Source organism: Otolemur garnettii, unplaced genomic scaffold (genome assembly GCF_000181295.1).
Source record: "Otolemur garnettii isolate 467f Iridium unplaced genomic scaffold, OtoGar3 scaffold00122, whole genome shotgun sequence".
Lineage (NCBI taxonomy): Eukaryota > Metazoa > Chordata > Mammalia > Primates > Galagidae > Otolemur > Otolemur garnettii.
The window spans coordinates 2,746,676-2,768,129 of NW_003852517.1; the positions used below are offsets into that span (position 1 = coordinate 2,746,676).

The 21,454-nt window shown below is 44.7% G+C and overlaps 1 protein-coding gene and 1 non-coding gene across 3 annotated transcripts in view; one reads left to right on the plus strand and one right to left on the minus strand.

The window, feature by feature from the left end:
- Window positions 1-6,196: 6,196 nt before the first annotated feature.
- Window positions 6,197-21,454, plus strand: part of BOC (BOC cell adhesion associated, oncogene regulated) — a 37,696-nt gene continuing 22,438 nt past the window's right edge. For both annotated transcript variants that reach the window (XM_012810050.2, XM_003797699.3), the window contains exons 1-2: window positions 6,197-6,318; window positions 6,978-7,256. In XM_012810050.2, the coding sequence (XP_012665504.1) occupies window positions 6,222-6,318; window positions 6,978-7,256 (376 nt within the window). In that variant the 5' untranslated portion in view covers window positions 6,197-6,221. The remainder of the gene's footprint in view (window positions 6,319-6,977; window positions 7,257-21,454) is intronic.
- LOC111727771 lies at window positions 10,087-10,193 on the minus strand. The gene has a single exon (XR_002775239.1). It is a non-coding gene; the product is annotated as a U6 spliceosomal RNA (small nuclear RNA).

The window sequence follows — 21,454 nt, forward strand, 5'->3', positions numbered from 1 at the left end:
TGTATTAATTATTAAGGATGTCTGCTCAGAATATTTTTCACTGACTTAGGTTCAGTAAAGTTTGGAGACCACTGTCCTAGGTAAGCCTTCCATGACATCCTGAGTGCTTGATGCACCACCCTGCAAACACGGGACTCACTTTGCCAACTGGTCAGTGTCACCTTCCTGCAGTGCCCTCGTCCTCCTTGCATGCACATACCTAAGAGGTCCAGTTTCAAGCCCCATATCCAGAAAACCTTTCTGTAGACCTGCCCTTGAAAACATTCTCCTCCCTCTATTCACGTTTGCTGTTTCCCGTTTATGACTGAACTGGTGACCAGGGGAAGTATCAGAGTAAAGAATGTGCAAGTTGCAGCAGGTGAATGATCCCCAAATTTCAGTTGTTTTGTGCAACAAAGCCTTATTTTTCCTTCTTGTGTTGTGTCCTGAGCTGTTTGCTCCCAACTTATAGCTATGCTGTCTGAACCAGGTGATGTGACCACCAGACTAGAGAGGGAGAGATGGAAGTGGCCCTCTACCTCTTAAACCACCATGGTCCAGCAGTGACATGGGAGGGTTCCCTTACACTGCACTGGCCAGCAGTAGTCACGTGGCGGCCCTAAGCTCACATGGAGGAGGCTTGGAGATGAAGTGGAGCCTATGAGTGTTCTCTGGGTCTTAGTGGGCTCACATGCCAGATTTTGCTTTGAGCTTCTGAGGACTAAATCTATCTCATAGTATTCAGAGTGCCTCATAGGCTGTCTTACAGGTGGTAGAGTCCAATAATATTTTTCCCAACAATATTCATAATTGTAAAATCACAGTACATGTAGTTTGTCAACAGAAGACTCATACCTAAAATTTGCATAAGAAATAAGGTAGAAATATATTTAGAGGCTGGCTCGGCGGGGCTCATACTTAAGAACATCAAACCATTGTTATTCTCCCCATTTGACATCAGAGTGGTCTGAGAAGATGTTCAGATATCAGTCAAGGAAGGTGCTGTTCAATGCGATAACCACTACCCCTTCACGGCCATTTACATTAAAGTTAAAGAAAACTAAAAATTCAGTTCCTTAGTCACATTAGCCAAGGATCAAATAGTCACAAGTGAATTTTGGACAGTGCAAATATAAAATATTCCCGTCATTGCAAAACATTCTGTGGAAGGGGGTTGGGTGAAGAGCAGTGAGCGATCGTTGTAGATTAGGATGTAGACGAGGAAAGGATAAAAGTGATCACACAGAAAGTCACTGCCACAGATAACGAATGATCCTGGTAATGTTATTTTATGCATAATGAAGTAAATGCAAGCACATTCTAAAATTAGTTCTAAAACCGTTTCTAAGCAGTTGGTTAATATGGCTCCAGAAACAAATTTCTGGGAGGTCGTGTGGGGGGAGAATGAGAAAAGCCCCCGACTGGGGCTGAGAAGACCTGACTTGTGGCCTTAACTTTCCTTTCTCTGTTAGCTGGAAGACCTTCTGCAAACCACTCAGACTCGCTCAGCCTCCAAACACATCATTTATAACAGTTCAAACATTAGGCAAGCTATTTTTTTTATTTTCTCAATGTCCATCCTGACTTTAAAAATGTTTCCTCTTAACTAGATCTGTGGGTAAAGTACAACTTTTCAAGTAAGAATGGCCTCTGCTCTTTACATATGTTTGAAGGTATACATCATGATATTTTGATAACCTCTAATTTCTTTTAAACCTACCTAAACTCACATACTCATTTCCCCAGTATTTCCCCCATGCCACTCCTGTGTGCAGGAGTACCACCCCCCTTTTTTGAGACAGGAGCTAGTACCTGCACCCCAGGATCTTGGCATCACCTTCTAGGAGCAAAGCTCTGCCTTCCAAGACAGTTGGGAAAGATGAATCTTTAAAACTCGGAACATACCAAAAGTATGTAACTGGAGCAGCAATTTTTTTTCCATGTAGCTGGTCCCTCTCAACCACTGGAACAAAAGACTCGGTCACATCTCAGCCTTGCCACTAGAAGAATGCTTTTAAGAAAATCTTTTTGAGCTGTCTGCTAGGTCACACTCTCTCCTATTCAGTGCACCTTTGTTACTGGTCTTAGGACATCCAGAGGGCACGTGTTGTGTTTTGGGTCACAGAGGCTTCCCTTTCTGAGACAGCTGCTGTGGCGTGGGTGTCCAGGGGATAAGACGTTGTGTGGTTTTTTCTCATTCTTGGTCCAGTTAGTCAGCCAACCCTCTTGGGATGAGGTGGAGCTGGACTCCTCCTGACGATGATGAACTCTCAGTTGTTTGTAATTTTCTCAAAAAATAAATACTCCGAGGCTACAGTTTCTCATGATTGGTCTTAACCCCACAAGTGTGTTTTGTTGTTGTTGTTTTTGGAAAGTTTCAAAAACATCTGTGTGGAGGAGATTATTTCAGTGGGGAACACGAATGTCAGCAGTTAAACTTTGCAGACACATTTCTCTTTCCTTTTTCTTGTCCAAATAACCCTTTAAAATGGCCTCAGGGAGGAATTCATAGCAAAAATCCATCTTCCTTCTCTCTGCTATTTTTTTCTTGATTTTTCCTCTTTCTGAGAAAATGCATAAGAAAATAAGAAGGATCTAGGCATACTTTGTATCACCAAGAAAAATAACAGGCCTCCCGTTGCTTTCCCCCAACTTTGCAGTTATACCTGGTTCATTTCACCTGAGATAAAGTTACACTGCATTTAGATTCTCCAAATTAAGCCTCTTGGGCCTTTTTTCCCTAACATTAGAGCAAAATTCTCTGATACTTGAATCTTTAGGATTATCTTTTAGATCACATTTACTAGGTCACTTGGTCCAAAAAGTGAATCAGTTTGCCCAGATGCTGAATAAGATGCATCATACCTCCAGTGACACCTCCCATCCACCCACCTGCTTTTACGTGAGTAGATCTCAGGTATCCTGTTTGGGGGCCACTAAAGTGGTACTTGCTTACAACTCTGTGGTGGGGATTAACGGGTTAATCCTTTCTCCTTGTCTGAATACCTGCATTTTCTCACCCCCTCTCATTCCTCAAATACATCCTATTCTCCTGTTGCTTTTAAAGACAGGCTGGTTGCTGGCAGCAGCAGTGGAATCTGTTTCCATTTCGAACCTTATAAATTACTAAGGGTGCAGAAGTAGCAGGAATTGTTTGGCTGGGCCTTGTTAAGCAGGAGGGGGTCTGGGCTGAATTTCCTCAGTAAAACCTTTGTCGATTTTACAACCCAAACACCTCTGCAGAGCCCTGTACTCATAGGAAACAGCCCCATCCCTCTTTGTCTGCTTGTTCTCTTTTTGGGCTTTATTACTTTGTGTTCATTTGGTCTCCCTCCCTCCCTTCCTTAACTTTCTTGCCTGCCTGCCTGCCTTCCTTGAGGCATACAAGGAACATAGCAATCTCCTTGGGGTTTTTTGTTTGTTGTTTTTTGAGACAGAGTCTCACTCTGTTGCCCTCTGTAGAATGCAGTGGCATCACAGCCCAAAGCAACCTCAAACTCCTGGGCTTAAGCCATTCTCTTGCCTCAGCCTCCCTAGTAGCCGCCACAACACCCAGCTATTTTTAGAGACGAGGTCTTGCTGTTGCTCAGGCTGATCTTGAACTCGTGAGCTCAAGCAATCCACCCACCTCAGCCTCCCAGAGTGCTAGGATTACAGGAGTGAGCCACCACGCCCAGAGGTAGCAATCTCCTTAAGGAGCTAAGGAAACTGGAGTATGCCATTAACAAGCAAGTTCCCTAAAATGCCATAACTGGGAACTCATACAGTGTCCTATATAAATATATTATCTCATTAGGGAAAAGTAGCTTAGAGAATTAAAACAAGTATCTGGAAAATTGAGAAGATACCAAAAGCTCTCTCTTTAGTACGTTCTTCGTGTATCTCAAAACTTTTGTAATGACTCATGTCTAAACTTTTCTTCTAGAAATCACTGTTAAAATTCCTCACTGTTCTATATCACCCTTATTCCAATGCTGTTTGCTGAATACCCACTGAGTACAGAGCCCTTATAGAACAAAAAGGGAAATGGCTACTGTATGGTTAAAAGCACATAGCTTTGGAATCAGCCCACCCTGGGTTTCAGTCCAGACCTATAGTTAGATGACATTGACCTCTGGAACTCAGGTGCCTCACCTGTAAAATGGGGATGGTAGCCCCCACTTTGCCGGGTTGATGTGAAGATTAAAGGAGGCACTTTGTGCAACGAGCTGAGCAGGTACCTAGAGCAGGAGCAGCCACAGCCCCTCACCTCATCTTTCTCACCTGTACTTGCACCCCTTGCAGACTGCACTTTGGTAACAAGATGGACTTGGGATTTACTGGATTGTTTGAAAAGGAGCAAAAGCTCTGTCTATGCCAACAGGAAATTATTTTAACTTGCCAGGAGAGAACTTCTGGAAGTTTCTTTAAAACTTTTATTTCACACACCTCTTATAAAGTATCTCCTTGTCCTTTCCCAGAGCAGTTAAGGACTCCTATAGGTCCTCTGATGTCAAAGTTGTGAAGCAAAGACAGGAAATAAAAATCAAGGGGAAAGAACTCTTTTTTGGTAAACATTTCTGCATCATTGTGGGGCCTGGCATCCTAAATCTGACTTAGAGGGGTGCTGACTGGGCAGAGCAGACATATGCCTCTTCCCTCCTTCAACTGCCAGGCCGAGAGCCAAAGGGCCACAGGACCCGGGGGAAGGGAGAGGGTCTAGGCAAAGGTCAAGCACTTCCTAGCCCAGAGCAACAATCCCCTGTGTCAGGAGTATTGGGTATTGAAAAGCCCAAGACCGTCTCTTTAGAACAGACTGTGTGGGCAGCCAGAGCTCCAGGGACTGGAGAACACAGCACATCTCTCAGATGAGACACTTTAACTACTTTCCTGATTTTTCAGTGGTGACTATGAATGTTCAAAAGAGTCTCTGGTTAAATTAACCCTCCCCATGGATATTAACAGGTCTAGAAGAATTAACATTTTTGAATGTACATCACACGCCTGGAAATATATTATGAATATTGCCAGTGTGGTCTGTTGTCCAGTTCATTGGAATGCCCTTTTAAATATTATCCGAATGCATGCTAATGCCTCCCTCCCTAACAAGGGTGTTCATATGCCTTCCTTACTTGCTAAGGTTCTGCAATCCCATGGGTGAAACACGTAGAATCAAAATCTTGGTTATGCCAGAAGAGTGTGTGTGTGTGTGTGCCTGTGTGATATTGGTGAACCTTTTAAGGAACACAGCTAAAGGGAGGCAAAAGGAATAATGCCGTGGAAGGGGAGAAACTTACGATCTAGGCACATGTTAAGATGGGGCTGATCACTGAGATGTGCCCTCCGGAGACTGGTAGTACTGTGTGGTCTGAAGCCCCAGAGGAATGTTGCATCTGGATAGAGATGCAACCTGAGCAGTTCTGTAGAGATGGAAAAGTCCATTATGCCAGCACCAGGGGCAGAGAGACATGGAAGGTACAAGGGAAGCCAACACAAGGCTGAGTGCCCTGAGAAAGTGAAGGATGGGACTTTTGGCTGTGTTCATGTTTGGGGGAGTTGAGATTGCAAAGAAGCTGAGAAGAGTAGGTTGATTTTGGAGAATAAGAGGGAGTTCACAGGGAGCTGGCTGTAGAACTGAGGTGAGGAAATCAATGCAAGAGAGCTGGCATGAGCCACTGAGACTTTAGGATTCACTGAGTAGTAGCATCTTCCACGAGGCACATTTAGTAGGAATTAGAGGTATGACAGTGCTGTCCCACAGATGTCTGCACTAGCCACGTGGAAGGCCACGTGCTGTGGGCATCTGTCTTCCCCAATGGTGAGAGAGTAAGTTCATCTGTGAAAATCTGCTGGATGTTCACTGCCCCATGCCCTGGGTGTAGGTCCCAGCTTCTCTCTATCCTGTCCTCCCCTGTCCTGGGTACTGTTGGCCCATGGGGCACGATTCTATAGAATTGCCTTCTGGCTCAAGGGAAAGAGCTCAGGGAGGCAACTTAGGAGAAGTTTCTTTTAGATGAGAAATGGTCTGAGAGTGTCCTTTAGGTCTTCCAGCAGCCCAAGCAGGTCTCCAGTCTGAATGTTGCTGGCAGGGAGTGTGGGACAAAGCTGGGTCCTGTAGCTCCCAAAGGGACATCCCGGGCACCCTCCCCATGGTTATTTCTCTCCCTTTCTCTTTCAGAACAGAGTGTTGCAGGGGACTGCGGTGTCTCTGCGTGATCCCAGCAGCTTATGGGACTTTGGCTTTGGACCCTCCGTGACACACCATGCTGCATGGGATGATGAGGATGTGGAGAGGAAGGAAGCCTGAGGTCACCCTGGCTTGCCTCCTCTTAGCCACCGCAGGCTGCTTTGCTGACTTGAGTGAGTGCTTTCCTTCTCTTTCTCAGCCCGCCCCTCTGGGAAGAACACTTGGCCCCCATCATCAAATGGAAGCGTTAAGCATTCTGCCACAACTCTGTGAAAAGGCCTTCCTCTTCCTAGATTTCAGTGGATACTTCATTCCCACTGGCCTTCAGGGACATAAGAATACAAGATGAGACGTGATCACAGCAACATCATATTGGATATATTTTGGTATTTTACACATTCCAAAGATATACAGGAGGAGAAAAAGTAATAATAGTAATAATAGCTGTCATTTATTGTGCTCCTGTCATATGAGGTCATGGCACCCGATATACATGCATTATTTGTAAGCCTTACAAAACCCCTGAGACAAGTGTCAGCCTCATTTACAGATGAAGAACTGAGACTTTAAAGAGCAGAGTCATATGGCTCAGCCATAGTGGCATTGGGATCAGACTCAGGTCTGCCCAATTGCAAAGCCCAAGCTCTTGCCTTTCCAGCACACTGCCCCTCCAAATCTGTCTGGGGACAAAGACAGGTTGGGAAAAGAGTTTAGATCAGCGGCTCTGGTGCCCCACTCTGGAAGACTGCCTGAGCGCTGTGCTTCTGAAAAGGTGATGTTGTTGGTTTCTCCAGGGCGCCATTTCATTGCTCCATTCCTGTTCTTCCTCCAGACGAGGTCCCTCAGGTCACTGTCCAGCCTGCATCCACCGTCCAGAAGCTCGGAGGAACTGTGATCTTGGGCTGTGTGGTGGAACCCCCGCGGATGAACATAACCTGGCGCCTGAATGGAAAGGAGCTGAATGGCTCAGATGATACCCTGGGCATCCTCATCACCCACGGGACCCTAGTCATCACTGCCCTCAACAACCACACTGTTGGACGCTACCAGTGTGTGGCCCGGATGACTGCAGGGGCCGTGGCCAGCGTGCCAGCCCCTGTGACACTAGCCAGTGAGTCTGCGCCTGTGTCTCTGCCATGGTGCAGTGCCTCCTCCTCTCTATCCTCTCCCCCCACCATTCATATACCCGCCACTAGTCTTGCCATAAAAGGAACCTTTTGCTGAAATTTCAAATCAGAGAATGGTAGCTGCCTAGTGATCCCCAGTGGTGGGGGCCCCTGTGCCCCTGGGAAGCTTCTGTTGGAGAGGGGCTGAGTCTGGAGTGTGTGTCTGAAGAGAGGGAAATTAGTCAGTGTTCTTGACATGGTTGAACTGTTTCTGTGGGCCTCAGAACTGGGCCATCCCATGCCTTTCTTCTCGGGCATCTTTGTGGCTTTGGGTACAGTGTGCCAGCGGCTCAGTCAGCCTTGTTCCATTGTCATAGCAGTTATAGTCAGAGCTTTGGATGGGGCAATGTGTAGTCTGAACAGAGTCTGTCCATCCCAGATTCAGGCTTCTGTGTCTCTGGGAGGAGCAAGTATACTCCAGATGCCCAGACTAACTACTGGAATATGACAAAAAGGGAAAAAGGAAAGAGAAGGAAGGAAGAGATCAGGTGACAATTTGGTCTAAGAAGAGTGCCATACTACTTTTTTTTTTTTTTGAGACAGAGTTGAGACTCTGTCTGGGTAGATGGCATCATCATGGCTCATAGCAACCTCAAACTCTTGGTCTCAAGCGATCTTCCTGCCTCAGCCTCCCCAGGTAGCTGGGACTATAGGTGTCCACATGACACTTGGCTAGTTTTTTTTTCCTATTCTTAGTAAAGATGGGGTTACACTGTTGCTTAGAGTGGTCTCAAACACCTCAGCTCAAGTAGTCCAGCAGCCTCAGCCTCCCAGAGTGCTAGGATTACAGGGGAGAGCCACCGCATCTGGACACCATTTGTTTTTAGTTCTGCCAGTCTTTTGTATATGTTGTTGGCCTCACATAGTTTATTAAAATCATTACAACTGTAGACGTTCTATTCATGATGTGGAATCAGTGTAATCTCTGATCTCTATTTTCTCTAATTGTTATTACTGCAAAGAATGAAGGTCCTCAAGCCAACGTATGGAAACTAAGGCCCAAATGGCTTCCAAGGTCCCTCCCAACTGAATAATTCTGGTGAATTCCATTTTCATGCACTTCCTGCCAGATTGTCCCCTGGACTGTTGTTATTTCATTTATGCTTGTGAAAGTGAGGCATAGTTTTTACAAAATTACTTAGGTGGTTTCTTATAAAGACCCACCAGAACAAAGCAAGGGCCGCATAGAGCTGGAAGAGGAGCTTGTCCAAGACAGGTGTTCCTGATTGCCACCATGTTCTCCCCACTAAGCCCCTTTATAGTAGGGCAAGTGGACGTGGAGAATCACACATACTGCCTGTGTGGGACTAACACTTGGGCCCCATGGTACATATGGGAATGTGGGACTTGACTGAAGGCAGCCTGATGCCCATTCTTACATGTTGAGCCTGTAACTAGATAAGTTAAAGAATTGCCTTCAACTTGGCCCCTCTCCTGGAGCCTCAAGAATGGACAATAGGGAAACTTGTAGAGACTTTCACAGAATTTGCCTTAAACTTTAACATTTCCAGGGCCTGTTCCCTCATAACTTAGCAGTGCCCCCTCATCCCTGATAGCCTTGCTTGGGCTTCTGTGCCACTATCTTCATCACCCTCAGGGATGACGTGGTTACAGGAGGTTGGTGTTGCTGCATCACAGGTCATACCTTAAGGCAGCAAACTTCTGAAATGCCCCTCTGTCGAAGCCAGCCAGGGCCCTGGGGTGAGTGAGGTGAGTCCTGATGGTGGAGACAGGGGAGTAGAAAAGCAAGGGAGAAAGGTCCCTCCCCACCCTCAGATCACCAAATCTCTGGAGAAGCTTCACTCAGTGGGAGAGTGGGATGGAGGCTGCCAGCAGAATTCCTCTTTTCTTGGGAAACAGTCAAGCAGCCCCGCCCTCTCCTCAGAGAGAAGGCGGAGTGTATCCTCAGCCGCCTCCCTCAGGGGCCAGGCTGATTCTGGGCAGCATCTTGGAGCCCTTTATGGTGGGAGCCACCCTCATTTGTGGCATAAGGAATCCCCATGGAGTCTGGGTGCTGAGCAGCAAGGGAGGCAGGCCCTGGGCAGCCAGTTGGGCCCTCCTGTCCAGCTGTGCTTATGTGTGGAGAGGCCACTGGAAGGCTTGGGTGAGGAGAGGGGAGGGTGGGACCAGTCAACACATTACATCAAGAAGGGCTGATGTCACAGCAGCCCTTCCTACCATTGCATACTTTCTGTCTCTACTTTGATATTTTTAAATTATAATTACAATTGCATGTAGAAAGGTTAGAACATATAAAAATGTATCTCCTATACCTGTCATCTTCCTATAACCACCATTATCTTTTAGACTATGCCTTTCTAGTCTTTCTTCAGACCCACAGTTGTACACTATTGTAATGATGGTACAGTACTTTTTTCTCCCTTTGACATTGTAGGAGAAGCATTCCCTATTGGCCATATGACCATAATTTACTTTGTATTTCTGTTGACCATTAAATACCTACAGCAAAGTATATAAAGTGTACTAATTTTAAGTGAACAGCAGTGCACTTTTTTCATATGTGTGCACCATGTACCCATACCTCTGGCATATTTCCTCATTAATCCATCCTCCTAGCCCCGACCAATAGCTATGATCATAGTTACTAACAGTCCTAGAACATCCCCCTTCCACCATAACGTAGTGAACCCTTTTCCTATTGCTGGACTGGTGCTTCCAGTTTTCATTATTATAAGTGAAGTGTGCCATTTAGCAATATTTGTGCCCTTGAAGGGTAACACTGTTCATCCAGGAGGGAGGTTTTTTTTTTTATTTAAAAATATGGAATACTTCACCAATTTCCGTGTCATCCTGGCATGGGGGCCATACTAATCTTCTCTGTATTGTTCCAATTTTAGTATATGTGTTGCTGAAGTGAACACCAGGAGGGAGATTTATCCAGAAATGACACTACAGGTCTGTAGAGACTCAAGAAATTTCATAACCATTCATTTGGCCTAATTAGTATCCAGGCTGAACCTCTTATTGTTTGGAGAAGGGAGAGTTGGAAAGCGGAAGATTTATCTTGGAGCCTGTTTTCTGCTTCAAGGTGTATGTGTGTGAGGAGACACAATTTATAGTATTTATTTTTAAAATATTCCTGGCTGCTTCTTTCTCTGGTGCTCGAAGGGATCTGCAGTTGGCAGAGAGGACAAAAGGAAGTGTTTGGTTGCAGCCCAAGAAGGCACAGTGAGAGAAGAAGGGGCTTGTGCAGAAGCTGAGCTAGACTTGTTTGAAAGCCAAGAACTATTGGCTTGTCATTTAGACATGAATCAGAAGTGAAATGTTTGGGCCTGACGAGAAGAAAGGAGAGTGCTGGAAATGGAGAGAGCAGGCATGGGGGGGTGGGGGGCTGCCTCAAGCCTGCATCACAGGTCATACCTAAGGGTAGCAAACTTCTGAAATGACCCTCTGTCCAAGCCAGCCAGGGCCCAGGAGAAGAGGGAGTTGGTGGAGTGGGCTGCAACCTCCCAAGCTTGGAGGAGGCAAAGACTCAGTGGCGGTGGCGGGAAGGCAGCAAGGGAGTGGGAGGGGAGCGAATGGGGTGCTGTCTTTGGATTAATGCCATTGGGGAATTTGGCCCGGACACAGCCTTTGGATTAAGTTTCTGAAAGCACATTCCTGAGCAGAATAGGGACTGTGTTTTGCTGGTTGGCTGATGTAGGAGGGAAGCTGAGTGGTAGATGGGATTACCCACGGCATGGTCTGCATTCAGAGGAAAGGCTGGGCAGTGGCGTGCCAGTGCACATGCACGCATACCCACACTGTCAGCATCAAGCCTTCCTTTTTCTCTGGCCCCGTCTCCATGCCTTCCTCCAATAGCAACACAAAGCAGTTGCTATTATTTGGCCTGCCCAGCAAAATGCCTTCTCCTGCATCCAGCTCCTAGAAATCACTCAGAGCTTTAAAAACAGAGCTTCAGTTAAGACCTAGCTTGAGGACTCAGGTGGGAAGGAGGGAGGCTTCTAGTGGAAGAACCTTCTTGGTCTCACCTCTTTTACTCCAGTGTTGGGGGACAGGGTGATCTCCTTGGATTTACCCAGCCTGGAGCCATCAGCTCTTGATTTCCAGGTAAAAGGGAGCCAGAAGTCGAAAGCCACCTGATGAATCTCACCCGTATATCCCCCCACGTTCCACCCAGGCTGTCCTGGTGGTGTGGTAGTGACCATCTTCATGCTCTGTGGAAGTGCCCATCTTGTGCTCCTCTGTGGATAATTTTTTCTTTTCTGTTTAACCTAAACTTTATTTTTTTCTTTCTTTTTTTTTTCTTATAGCATAACTGTGTACACTAATGCAATCATGGGGTACAGTGTGATGTTTTCATATACATTTTGAAATACTCTCATCAAACTGGTTAACATAACCTTCATGTCATTTTCTTAGTTATTGAGTTAAAACATTCATACTCTGCTTTTAGAAAGATTCACTTGTACCCTTGAAAGATAAACCATAGAGGTGACCCCACCAATCACCCTCCCTCCCCCATCCATCCCCTCACTTCCCCCTCATGCCCCCTTCCCATATTCTAAGGCTATAATTAGGTTATGACATTCCTATAAAAGCTATGAATTAGTTTCAAAGTAGGGCTGTGTACATTGGATACTTTTTCTTCCATTCTTGAGATACTTTGCTAAGAAGAACATTTTCTAATTCCATCCATGTAAACATGAAGGAGGTAAAGTCCATCTTTCTTTAAGGCTGCATAGTATTCCATGGTGTACATGTTAAACTTTATTTTTGATGAGTCTCTCTTCCTGCTAATGCCTCACTCCAGATCACCTTGTTTAATTCTTGCTTTTTGAAATGGTTTTAACTTTGACCTCCTTCCTTTCCCTCCCTGTTCCCTTTCTTTACACAAGCTTTTCTCCAGGTAGCCAAATGCTCTGCATGGCTCAAATGTTCATGCCCTGCTCCTGAACCAATAGCCAACACAACCAGTGGACGCCACACTCGTCCTTACTAGACTCTGATTCCATATCAGAGCTGTCCTCAACACAGCATAGCAAGTGGTCATGGCTGCTTCATCAGAGCTGGCATGAGTGTGGAGGCTATTCTTCATCCCTGACCTCTAGTCATCTTCCATTCAAATAAACTTCCCCATAATCTTTTATCTTTAACTTTTTTCTGTTTTTTAATTCCCTTCCCCAATTCTCCTATATCTCTAGATCCCAGTCATAATTGGAAATAAGATAGGTGGCAACGGCGTAGTTACCTAGATTTCTGTACCCAAGAATTTTAATCCTCAAGCTAACGTGAAGTCTTAAATTGCTGCTGGTATAATTTTGAACAGATCTGCTGCCCCTCCTGAAGACCCTTGAGTGCTAAAATCAGGCATATTCTCCTGAGTGATCCTCTCTCTGGCATCAGAGATCCACGGGGGAGGCTCTGACAGGAAAGGAAGGAGTCCCCTTAGGCGGCTATTCCCATGGCTCTGTGACTTTGAGGAAAGATCAAAGTCACAAAAGGGCCCTTTGTTACCATAATTTATTTTAACCCATGAATAAAATGAAGAGGCAAACTGGTATAATGTGAAAAACAAGAAACTAAAGAACCTTTTTTTAAAATCCTGAGTGTAAGTCAGTCTTAGCTCTGCCACTTAAAAGTTCCATGACTTTGGGCAAGTTACTTAAGCTCTAGACGGTCACTCTTGTGAAATGAGCATAATATCTGTAATTACATCACAAGTCATGTGGGGTTGTTTTGTTTTTGTTTTTGTTTTTTGAGAATAAAATAGAAGAATATATGATAGATTTGGGGGAGCAGTGTAGAAATTCCAGGATTTATTCCTTCATCTATTTGGGAACCAAACATTGTGGAATGTCTCTTTGCAGGAGGCTCTGGAGCCTATGTCCAGGCCCGTGCTGCCAACTCTGTTCTGGGACTGACCCTTAGGAAGACAGTCTGGGGATGGTAAAGCTTCTGATTGTACCAGAGCCAAGAGAGCACTGGATTGCTATAAAGAGAGAATGAACCATTTCCTGCAAATTTCTTAGCTCCCCATATATGTGTATTTTCTAACCCAGGTTCTTACTACCAGTTGTCTTCAAAAGCAGCTGTAGTGTCACAGTTACATTGTCAATGTAGCCCATGGGCTGCCTGCCAGGCAACACTGCTTTGTGCTGGTGGGCTGGTCTGACCCTGGCCCTCAGCATGGCAGATTCTACACACAGAACCCTTATCTCTTCCTGCTCAGCTCCCCTCCCCATCAGACACTTCCCATCAGACACTTCATTAAGGTCATCTAGATTCTGTCCTTAAACTAGAATAGACCATTTAGGACCTCTGTAGACACATCTTTCTTAAAATATCTTTAGTTTCTTTTAGGGTTCTTCAGAGAACCAGAACCAATGATATATACATATCATATGTTTAATTATGTATAGATTATAAAATAATTATTTCTTACACAGAGAGACAGATTTAAGAAATTGGCTACCATAGGCTGGAGATTCAGGTAAGAGTTGACATTGCAGTCTCAAGTCCAAAGGTGGGAACTGTGTTGTCCTTCTTCTTTAGGAAACCTGTCTTTGCTCTTAATGCCTTCAAAGTTGAACCAGGCCCACTTCCATTATGGAAAATAATCTGTTTTACTCAAAGTCTACTGCTTATGAATATTATTCACATCTAAAAAAAATCTTGACAGTAATATCTAAACTAGTTTTTGACCAAACAACTGATCACCATTGTCTAGTGAAGTTGACACATAAAAGTAACCACTCTACGTCCAGCTCCAGTGCACCAACTGCCTGGGGTAGTTTAGGAGCATGTGTCTTTAAAGACAACGTAAATAAATTTTATTTCTCCTTAAGTCTAGCTCCTGAAATTGTGAATGGCGCCTGTGGACTGAGATGTTTTCACATTGTCAGTGCAGTGGTTATTCCTTAACCTTCATGGAGCCAGGAACTCCATCCAGTTCTCTGGATGGTTTAGATCTCAGCCTTGACTGGGCTACACCCTTGAAAGGTGCAGACACAGAGACTCTGCCCTAGCCCCTCTCAAAGATGCTGTCACAGGTTGCAGGAACAGCAAGCCCTCTCACCTTGGCACAGACATGTGGTTAGGAATTGCTTTGGTCACAGGCATCTCAGCCAAAATTATAGTTTGAGTTTGGCAATTTCATGAAGACCTTTGTTTCTTAATTTTAATTTCCCCCAGTCTTGCTTTTCTAAATTTTAATGATATATATGTGTATATATTATATGTCTTGATATTTTTACATTAAGAGCTTATGTTTTATGGCATATATTCATATAAGCTACCTCAAATCCTATGTAAAATGCAGGGGTGGAGAGGATGAAAAGAGAAAAAACAAGCAAGGAAGAACTCAATCAATCAACAAAGAGAATGTATCTTTCATTTCCATCCCTAGAGTGTTCTTCCCAGAATATGTCTTCTTACCACAATTTATGACCTAGCCTCATTCCTCTAGTTTCATCTTCGTTTTATTTATTCATTCATTTATTTATTTTTTTGAGACAGAGTCTCACTTTAGTTTCATCTTCAATACCTTACTACTTAACAATGTGTTCTATTCCTAAAGACTCTATTGCCTAAGATAAGACAGTGTTCTTGGTCCCACTTGAAAATTAGCAAAGCCCTTGTTCTCCAGTGCTGACTTCTGTATTTGGATGTTTTGGAGGCTGGTGTCCTGAGAATTAGGAAGTGTTTAGAATTTCTAACAGTGTGCAGTAAGACCTGGTCCTGGCCAATGAGAACCCATCAGTCAGCTGCAGAAAGTGAGTCAGCCCTGTGAGTTGCCTGACAGATATGGACAGATTTTGATGGGAGCTCTGAGGCTAGCAATGATGCATTTCTTTTTTCTTTTTCTTTTCTTTCTTTCTTTCTTTTTTTTCCCCAAGACAGAGTTTCTGTTGCCCTGGATAGAGTGCCATGGTGTCATAGCTCACAGAAACCTCAAATTCCTGAGTTCAAGTGATCCTCCTGCCTCAGACTCCTAATAAATGGGACTGTACCTGACCACTATGAAGCCTGACTAGTTTTTCTATTTTTAGTAGAGATGGGGTCTCCCTCTTGCTCAGGCTGGTCTCAAACTCCTGAGCTCAGGCGATCCACCCACCTTGGTCTCTCAGAGTAGCATTGATGCATTTCAATTTCAGGAGATTGAGGAAGTCTCAAGAGTCAAGCCCTAAAGAATGTGAAGTCTCAAGAGTCAAGCCTTAAAGAATGTGAAGTCTCAAGAGTTGAGCCTTAAAGAACCTTCATCTTTAATTTTTTGAGTCCTCACATACCTTTCTCAGGCCTTTAACACCCAACGTCAGCTCTCAGCATTGCGTGCTCATACTGAGGCCAGTACAGCTCTGGGTGGCACAGGTGCTTCCAAAGTGACATATTTCCATGGTGAGCTCAGTCGAATTCTTAATCTGGCCACCAGGTGATTTTCTTTCTCTTGCTACTCCTATTCCTGGCTCACTGTTTCTCATCTCTTTTCCCTCTGACTGTGTAAATTTCCTGACTAAGGAAACCTGGGAACGTTTTCTCTAGCACCACCTCCTTCCCCCGGAGTCAGGTTCAGACAGCCAGAGACTCCCTGACAAAACAAGAAGGAGCCATTCGCTCCAAATTGGAAAAACATTTGTGTGTTGGCTTCGGCATCGGGAAGCCTGTGCAAGCCTTTTGCTTTGGGATGAAGGAGCAGAGTGAGAAGAAGAGTTGGGGGTGGGAAGAAGAAAACACAGGTGGCTTCCTGAGCTGTCCCAGAAGGGGAAGGAGGTCTACAGCTAAACACTGGGGCTGAGTATGAGTCTGTCTTTGCTGGAAGAGACAGACAGCTCCACACGAGGGGTGTAGTTAGAAAAAGAGAACTAACTTGAGCTTGAAATTTCTCTGTTTTACACCATATGTTATGTGTGTTTTCCTTTTGTACTTTGCCATTTGGACAAGAAATTTTCTTTTTTTTTTAAGGTGTTAGGTACTGTGCCCAGCTGTCTTTTTTCTTCATTTTTTAAAATTTCAGGTGACTATAAAGGTACAGACCACTAGGTTATACAGTTTGCACATGACAGGTAAAACTCAGAGTTATAGTTGTGTTCTACAACCAGGGAGTGTGCCATTTATCCATGCATTGTTCCCTTTAGGTGAGAAACTACTGAACCCACTCCCTCCTCCACCTTCTTGACTTTCATTGAGATTTTCTCTCCTGTGGGTCTGTAATTGTTAATCTCCTGGTTTCAAGTTGGTATCAAGTATCCATGATGCTTGTTTTTCCAAACTTGTGATACGTAGGAGAATGTTCTCCAAATCCATCTAGATTGTTACAAAGAATGCAAAATCTTTACCTTTTGTAAGAGATGGATAGTATTCCATGGTATACGTATACCACAATTTATTAATCCATTCATGTGTTGACAGGAACTTGGGTTATTTCCACATCTATGCAGTTGTGAACAGAGCGACTATGAACATTCTATGGCAAATGTTCCTGTTATAAAATGTCTTTTTCTTCATTTGAGTAGCTGCCTAGTAGTGGAATTGCAGGATCAAGTGGTAGATCTACTTTTAGTTCCTTGAGGAATCGCCATACTTCCTTCCACAGAGGCTGTACTAGTTTGTAGTCTCACCAACAGTGCAGGAGCGTGCCCTTCTCTCCACACCCACACCAGCGACTGTTGCTTTGGGACCTTGTGATGTAGGCCATTCCCCCGGAGTTAGGTGATATCTCGAAGCTTTCTTGATTTGCATTTCTCTGATTATTAGGGATGATGAGCATTTTTTCTTTTTTTTTTTTTATTAAATCATGGCTGTGTACATTAATGCAATCATGGGGTGAGCATTTTTTCATGGGTTTATTGGCCATTCTTCTGTCTTCATGAGAAAAGTTCTATTTATGTCTCTTGCTCAGTTACTAATGATTTTATGGTCAAGAACACTATTGGAAGACAGCTTACACCCAAAATATGATGGAGCAACTTGGGTCTCTTAATAGGAAATGGATACGGAATGCCCTATAGCTTTAGGCAAAAGTCATATCAGCCCTTTTGTTTTCTCTGGAATACAGGCAGAAATTCTTGTGAAATGTGAATTTCGCAAGAATTTCTCTTGATTTATTGGAAGTCTTCAAGGGGCATGGGCAACACTAATCCTGTTACCCTTTGTCCAAGGACCCAGACAGACCTGTGGTATAAGCTCTGCTCAAGGCATCTTGGCAGGAAATGCCTGCCCCAATCAGCCAGCCTTCTCATTCTGTATGTATTTAGCAAGGGTGACTATTTACCAAACAAACCTTAAGTCCAAAGTGCATCATCCTGTAACCAAGACAGACTTAAGGACTCTAAATATGCCCACCACCCCTCAGTACATTCTTTGCCCTCACAGCCACATGCTTCAATAAAATCCTAGGTCCATTTATCTAAACTCAGAGAAAACGGGAGATACCACACAATGTGTTGAAGTCTATGAGCCAAAACAGACTTCAAGGAGCCCCGTGCACCAGAAAATGAGGGAGAGATTGATTAGCTTGTTTGAAGTCACTGGGCTCCTGTAAGAAACATGTTGCAAGATAAATTCTTTAAAACAAAAAAGAGAAAACCAAGGTGGCCAATAAGTCCCTTGGTATTCTTGTTTTTTATGTAAGGAAAAGCTTAGCAGTTTCTACTTTGCCCTGTTTTCAGACTTTCAACCATTTTTGGAATCCTGAGAACCACAGGACAGTGAGTCTGTTCTGCAAATGAACAAAGTGTTCTCATCTAAATTAAAGGACAAATCACTTAATAGAAAAAATATAAACGAAAGAAAGAAAAAGAACCTACTGAGGTAAAAACAGCACCTTTTATTTTTCTATAGGAGAATTGTGCCTAATAGCAGGCTGGGCACTCACGGCCTTTCCCGCAGGCCCACTTTCCCCTCACTTTGGGAATGGCGTTCTGTCCACTGGCAACGTCTTCCTTTCCACTGCCTTCCTCAGAAAGTCCCCATCTCCCTTGAGCTACTAATTCCTCCTCAGTTTTCAAGGTTCAAGTATCTCCTCCAGGAATCTTTTCTTGACCCCCTCAACTTCCCAGGTCTAGGACAGGGTCTCCTGTCCTCAGCTTCCTTCCATAGTCCTGCCCTGCCCTGCCCTGCCCTGCCAGGTCTGTTCTTTTGGATGGGAGGAACTGTCGCATACATCTCCACATCCACAGAGCTTTACTCAGGGCACACAGCAGGTCTTCAGGGAACGTCTCGGGAGAGGAAGACGCCCAGATAAAAAGTGTTTGAAGTCTAGAATACCAAAAAAGGCATGCAGAAGGTAAATGAAGATTCTAAGATTTTTTTCATCAATATCTGATATGCTAAAGAAGTTTTCAGAAAGTATGTAAGAAAGGACAAAGCAGAAACTCAGGATCCAAACAGGCTGAAGATACAGATAGATTCAAAAGGGCTTTCGAAAAATTGATGGATGCTGTTTAAAAGAAATTGAAATGTTGGGAGGAAATTCCAGAACCGCAAAGGGAAAGGCTTGTGAATGTGGCTCCCTTTCCTGACATTTGCCACATGGGGCAGTGTCAGAGATGGTGGGTGGATGGGATCGGTAGTTACTGTTACTACTGAGGGTGTGAAGTTCCCTGGTGTATAGGAAAAAAAAGGCAGGGACCACTGTGGACCCCACTGGCATGAGGACAGTGCCCCGTCCCTCCCAACTGGAGTTCTGTTCCTAAGGGCCACACCAAAGCACTCTTCTCCATCCTCCCTCTGAGCTCCTGGGCCTCTGTTTTCTCCTCTCTCTCTTCCTGAGCCGGCCGCCAGCCCTGCCGAAGGCCGTGCCAGGATCCAGCTCTGGCTCTGATGAGTCCAGACCACCAGGATTCACATTAATTTTCCCATTGCTAAGTTTATAGTTTATATTTGGTTGATCAGAGAAATATGTGTGATGTGGGTTGCTGGCAAGTAAATCTTTTTTTCCTTCTCTCTTTCTTTAGTGTATTTTTTTTCAAACTATTTTATTCCTTCCTCTAGTCCAAAAGAAACTCCCAGTTCTGCTAAGCAGCCCTACCTCATGGCAGCACTGAAGTCAGATGCACGAGATGGTCTACAGACATCTTCTTTGTTCATCTGGCTGCCAGACCCAGAGGAGACAGGGCTCCCATCTTTGATTTGTCTTTGAGGATTAATCACGTTTCGAATTCTCTTACATCTTTTTTTTTGTTTCATATTTTTAATTGGTTCAAGCCAAGAAATTTCTGAACCCTTAGGCGAATTCATTGCAAATCATTTTATGACATTGCAAAACGGATTCTTTTTATTCCCTGTCCTTCTTCCTCTCCTCCTCCTCCCTTTATGCCACACTCTCCTGCTGCTCACCCTCAGCTTTCTCTCTCTGCCTTCACTGTGATTTTCTGTCCTCCTTTCCCAGTCTTTTCCATCTCTTGTGCATTCTTGGCTTTTTCCCACTACTCAAATCTGGGTGCAGACACCACCTCAACTCGAAGGAAAAGATAGACAGAAATGAGACTTAGTAGCCAACGTGTTTAACATCTGCAAAATCCCCCACCCCCATGGAAACTCTTGTATTTAAGTAAAAGAGAGTATTCCTTGCTTACATCAGAAAGTGTGTTTGAGAAATTTTATGTCATGTTTCCAGGGTTTTCAGGAGAGAGCTTGGGAGCCAAAATTATTCGTGCAGTTGGACAGGCAGGGAAAAAAAAATCCCAAAGAGAGCAAATATTTTTATCCCAGCCTGCAAAGGGGGGAATAGTACTCAATCTTCCGAACCCCTTTCTCAGGTTTCTGTAGATTGGACTGGCTAGCTTAGGCTGGAATGCTGGTGGAGGCAGAGAGAATATCACACTTGTGAATTATTATACCCTGACCCATCTGTTAGAATAGAAACTCTCTGTGGCTAGGAGCTATGTCTTTTCTTTTTTGTGTTTTCTGCAGTGCTTGACATAACAGAGCTTCTGTAGCACCTGGCTGGCTGAATGGGTGACTCAGTAATGGCTGGAGGGATGGTGTGGTGCCGAATGCTGACTACAGCACAGTCTGGTTTGATCCAGCTTCATTCTACCATGGGCATATGCTAGGGCTACCAACTACTAAAAGGCTTAGTCACTGCTCCAAATGCATGGCCTCTGAGCTTCCCAGGCCTAGTGAACCCCAGCCACTCTGCAAGCACCAGGTTCTCCGACCTCACAAGAGCGCCCCCAGGCCCTGGCCTCTACTCCGCTGTTGTAGCTGCCTCACATCCTCAGCAGATGACTGCCTTGGCTTACCAAGCATTTTATTTCAGAGAAGGAATCTTGGGGTCATGGCAAGTCATGGTTCCTCAGGAGACCTGGGGATTGAGATTGGTGTTATGATTCCTTGCCCCTCAGTGAAGCAGTCTTGGGCATGGGAGAGCCCCCATGTTGCCAGAAGCCACAAAGTGAGGACTTAATCTTCTCAGACTCCACAGTCAAATCTATTTGAGCAGGTGGGAGCCAGAAAGGCTCTGGGAGCTGTACTTGGCCTATATACCTTATCGCTCAGAAGGAGGCTGGAGTGGCAGCCCACTGAGTAGTGCTCTGCTAAACCAGCATTTCTGTGTGTTCTGTAGCATTAGGCACAGGTGCAACAGGCAGCCAGCCACAGGGACAATGGAGGCTTGGAGGCCACGAAAGTCAGGGAGTAGAGTCATCAGCCCAGAAACTTGCCGCTGACTGAGGCTGCTAAGCCAAGCCAGCAGCATTGCCAAGTGAGCCCCATGCAGTGTCCTGTAATCTAGTGGATCTCATCCAAACCTCTGCAGAGGAGCATGGGCTTGTCCCATGATCCCTGGGAATAGGCAGGAGGGTGGGACAGGTCTGCACATGAGACATGCCTACATGGGTGGAAGGCTATGGTTTGTGTAGGCGTTCAGCTGAGCTCAGGAATATGAGGATATTGGTAACCCTGTGCAGCATCCAGCCAAAGGCAGGGTCTTACTAGACTTCTTACTTAAACAGAATTGAACTTTGATTTTCAACTTAAGAGGGGACTTGAAAGAAGATCAAATGAGAAAACCCATTGAAAGTGATTGTTAGGTTTATGGATTACACTGGGGGCATTTAGCTGAGACCCAGCGCTCCCCATAACTGGATTTGTAGTGTCCATGATTATTGGGGAGTATGACTACCATTAAGATTTGACAGTTTGTGTTGTCAGAATGCATGAATATACACCAAATATTAAT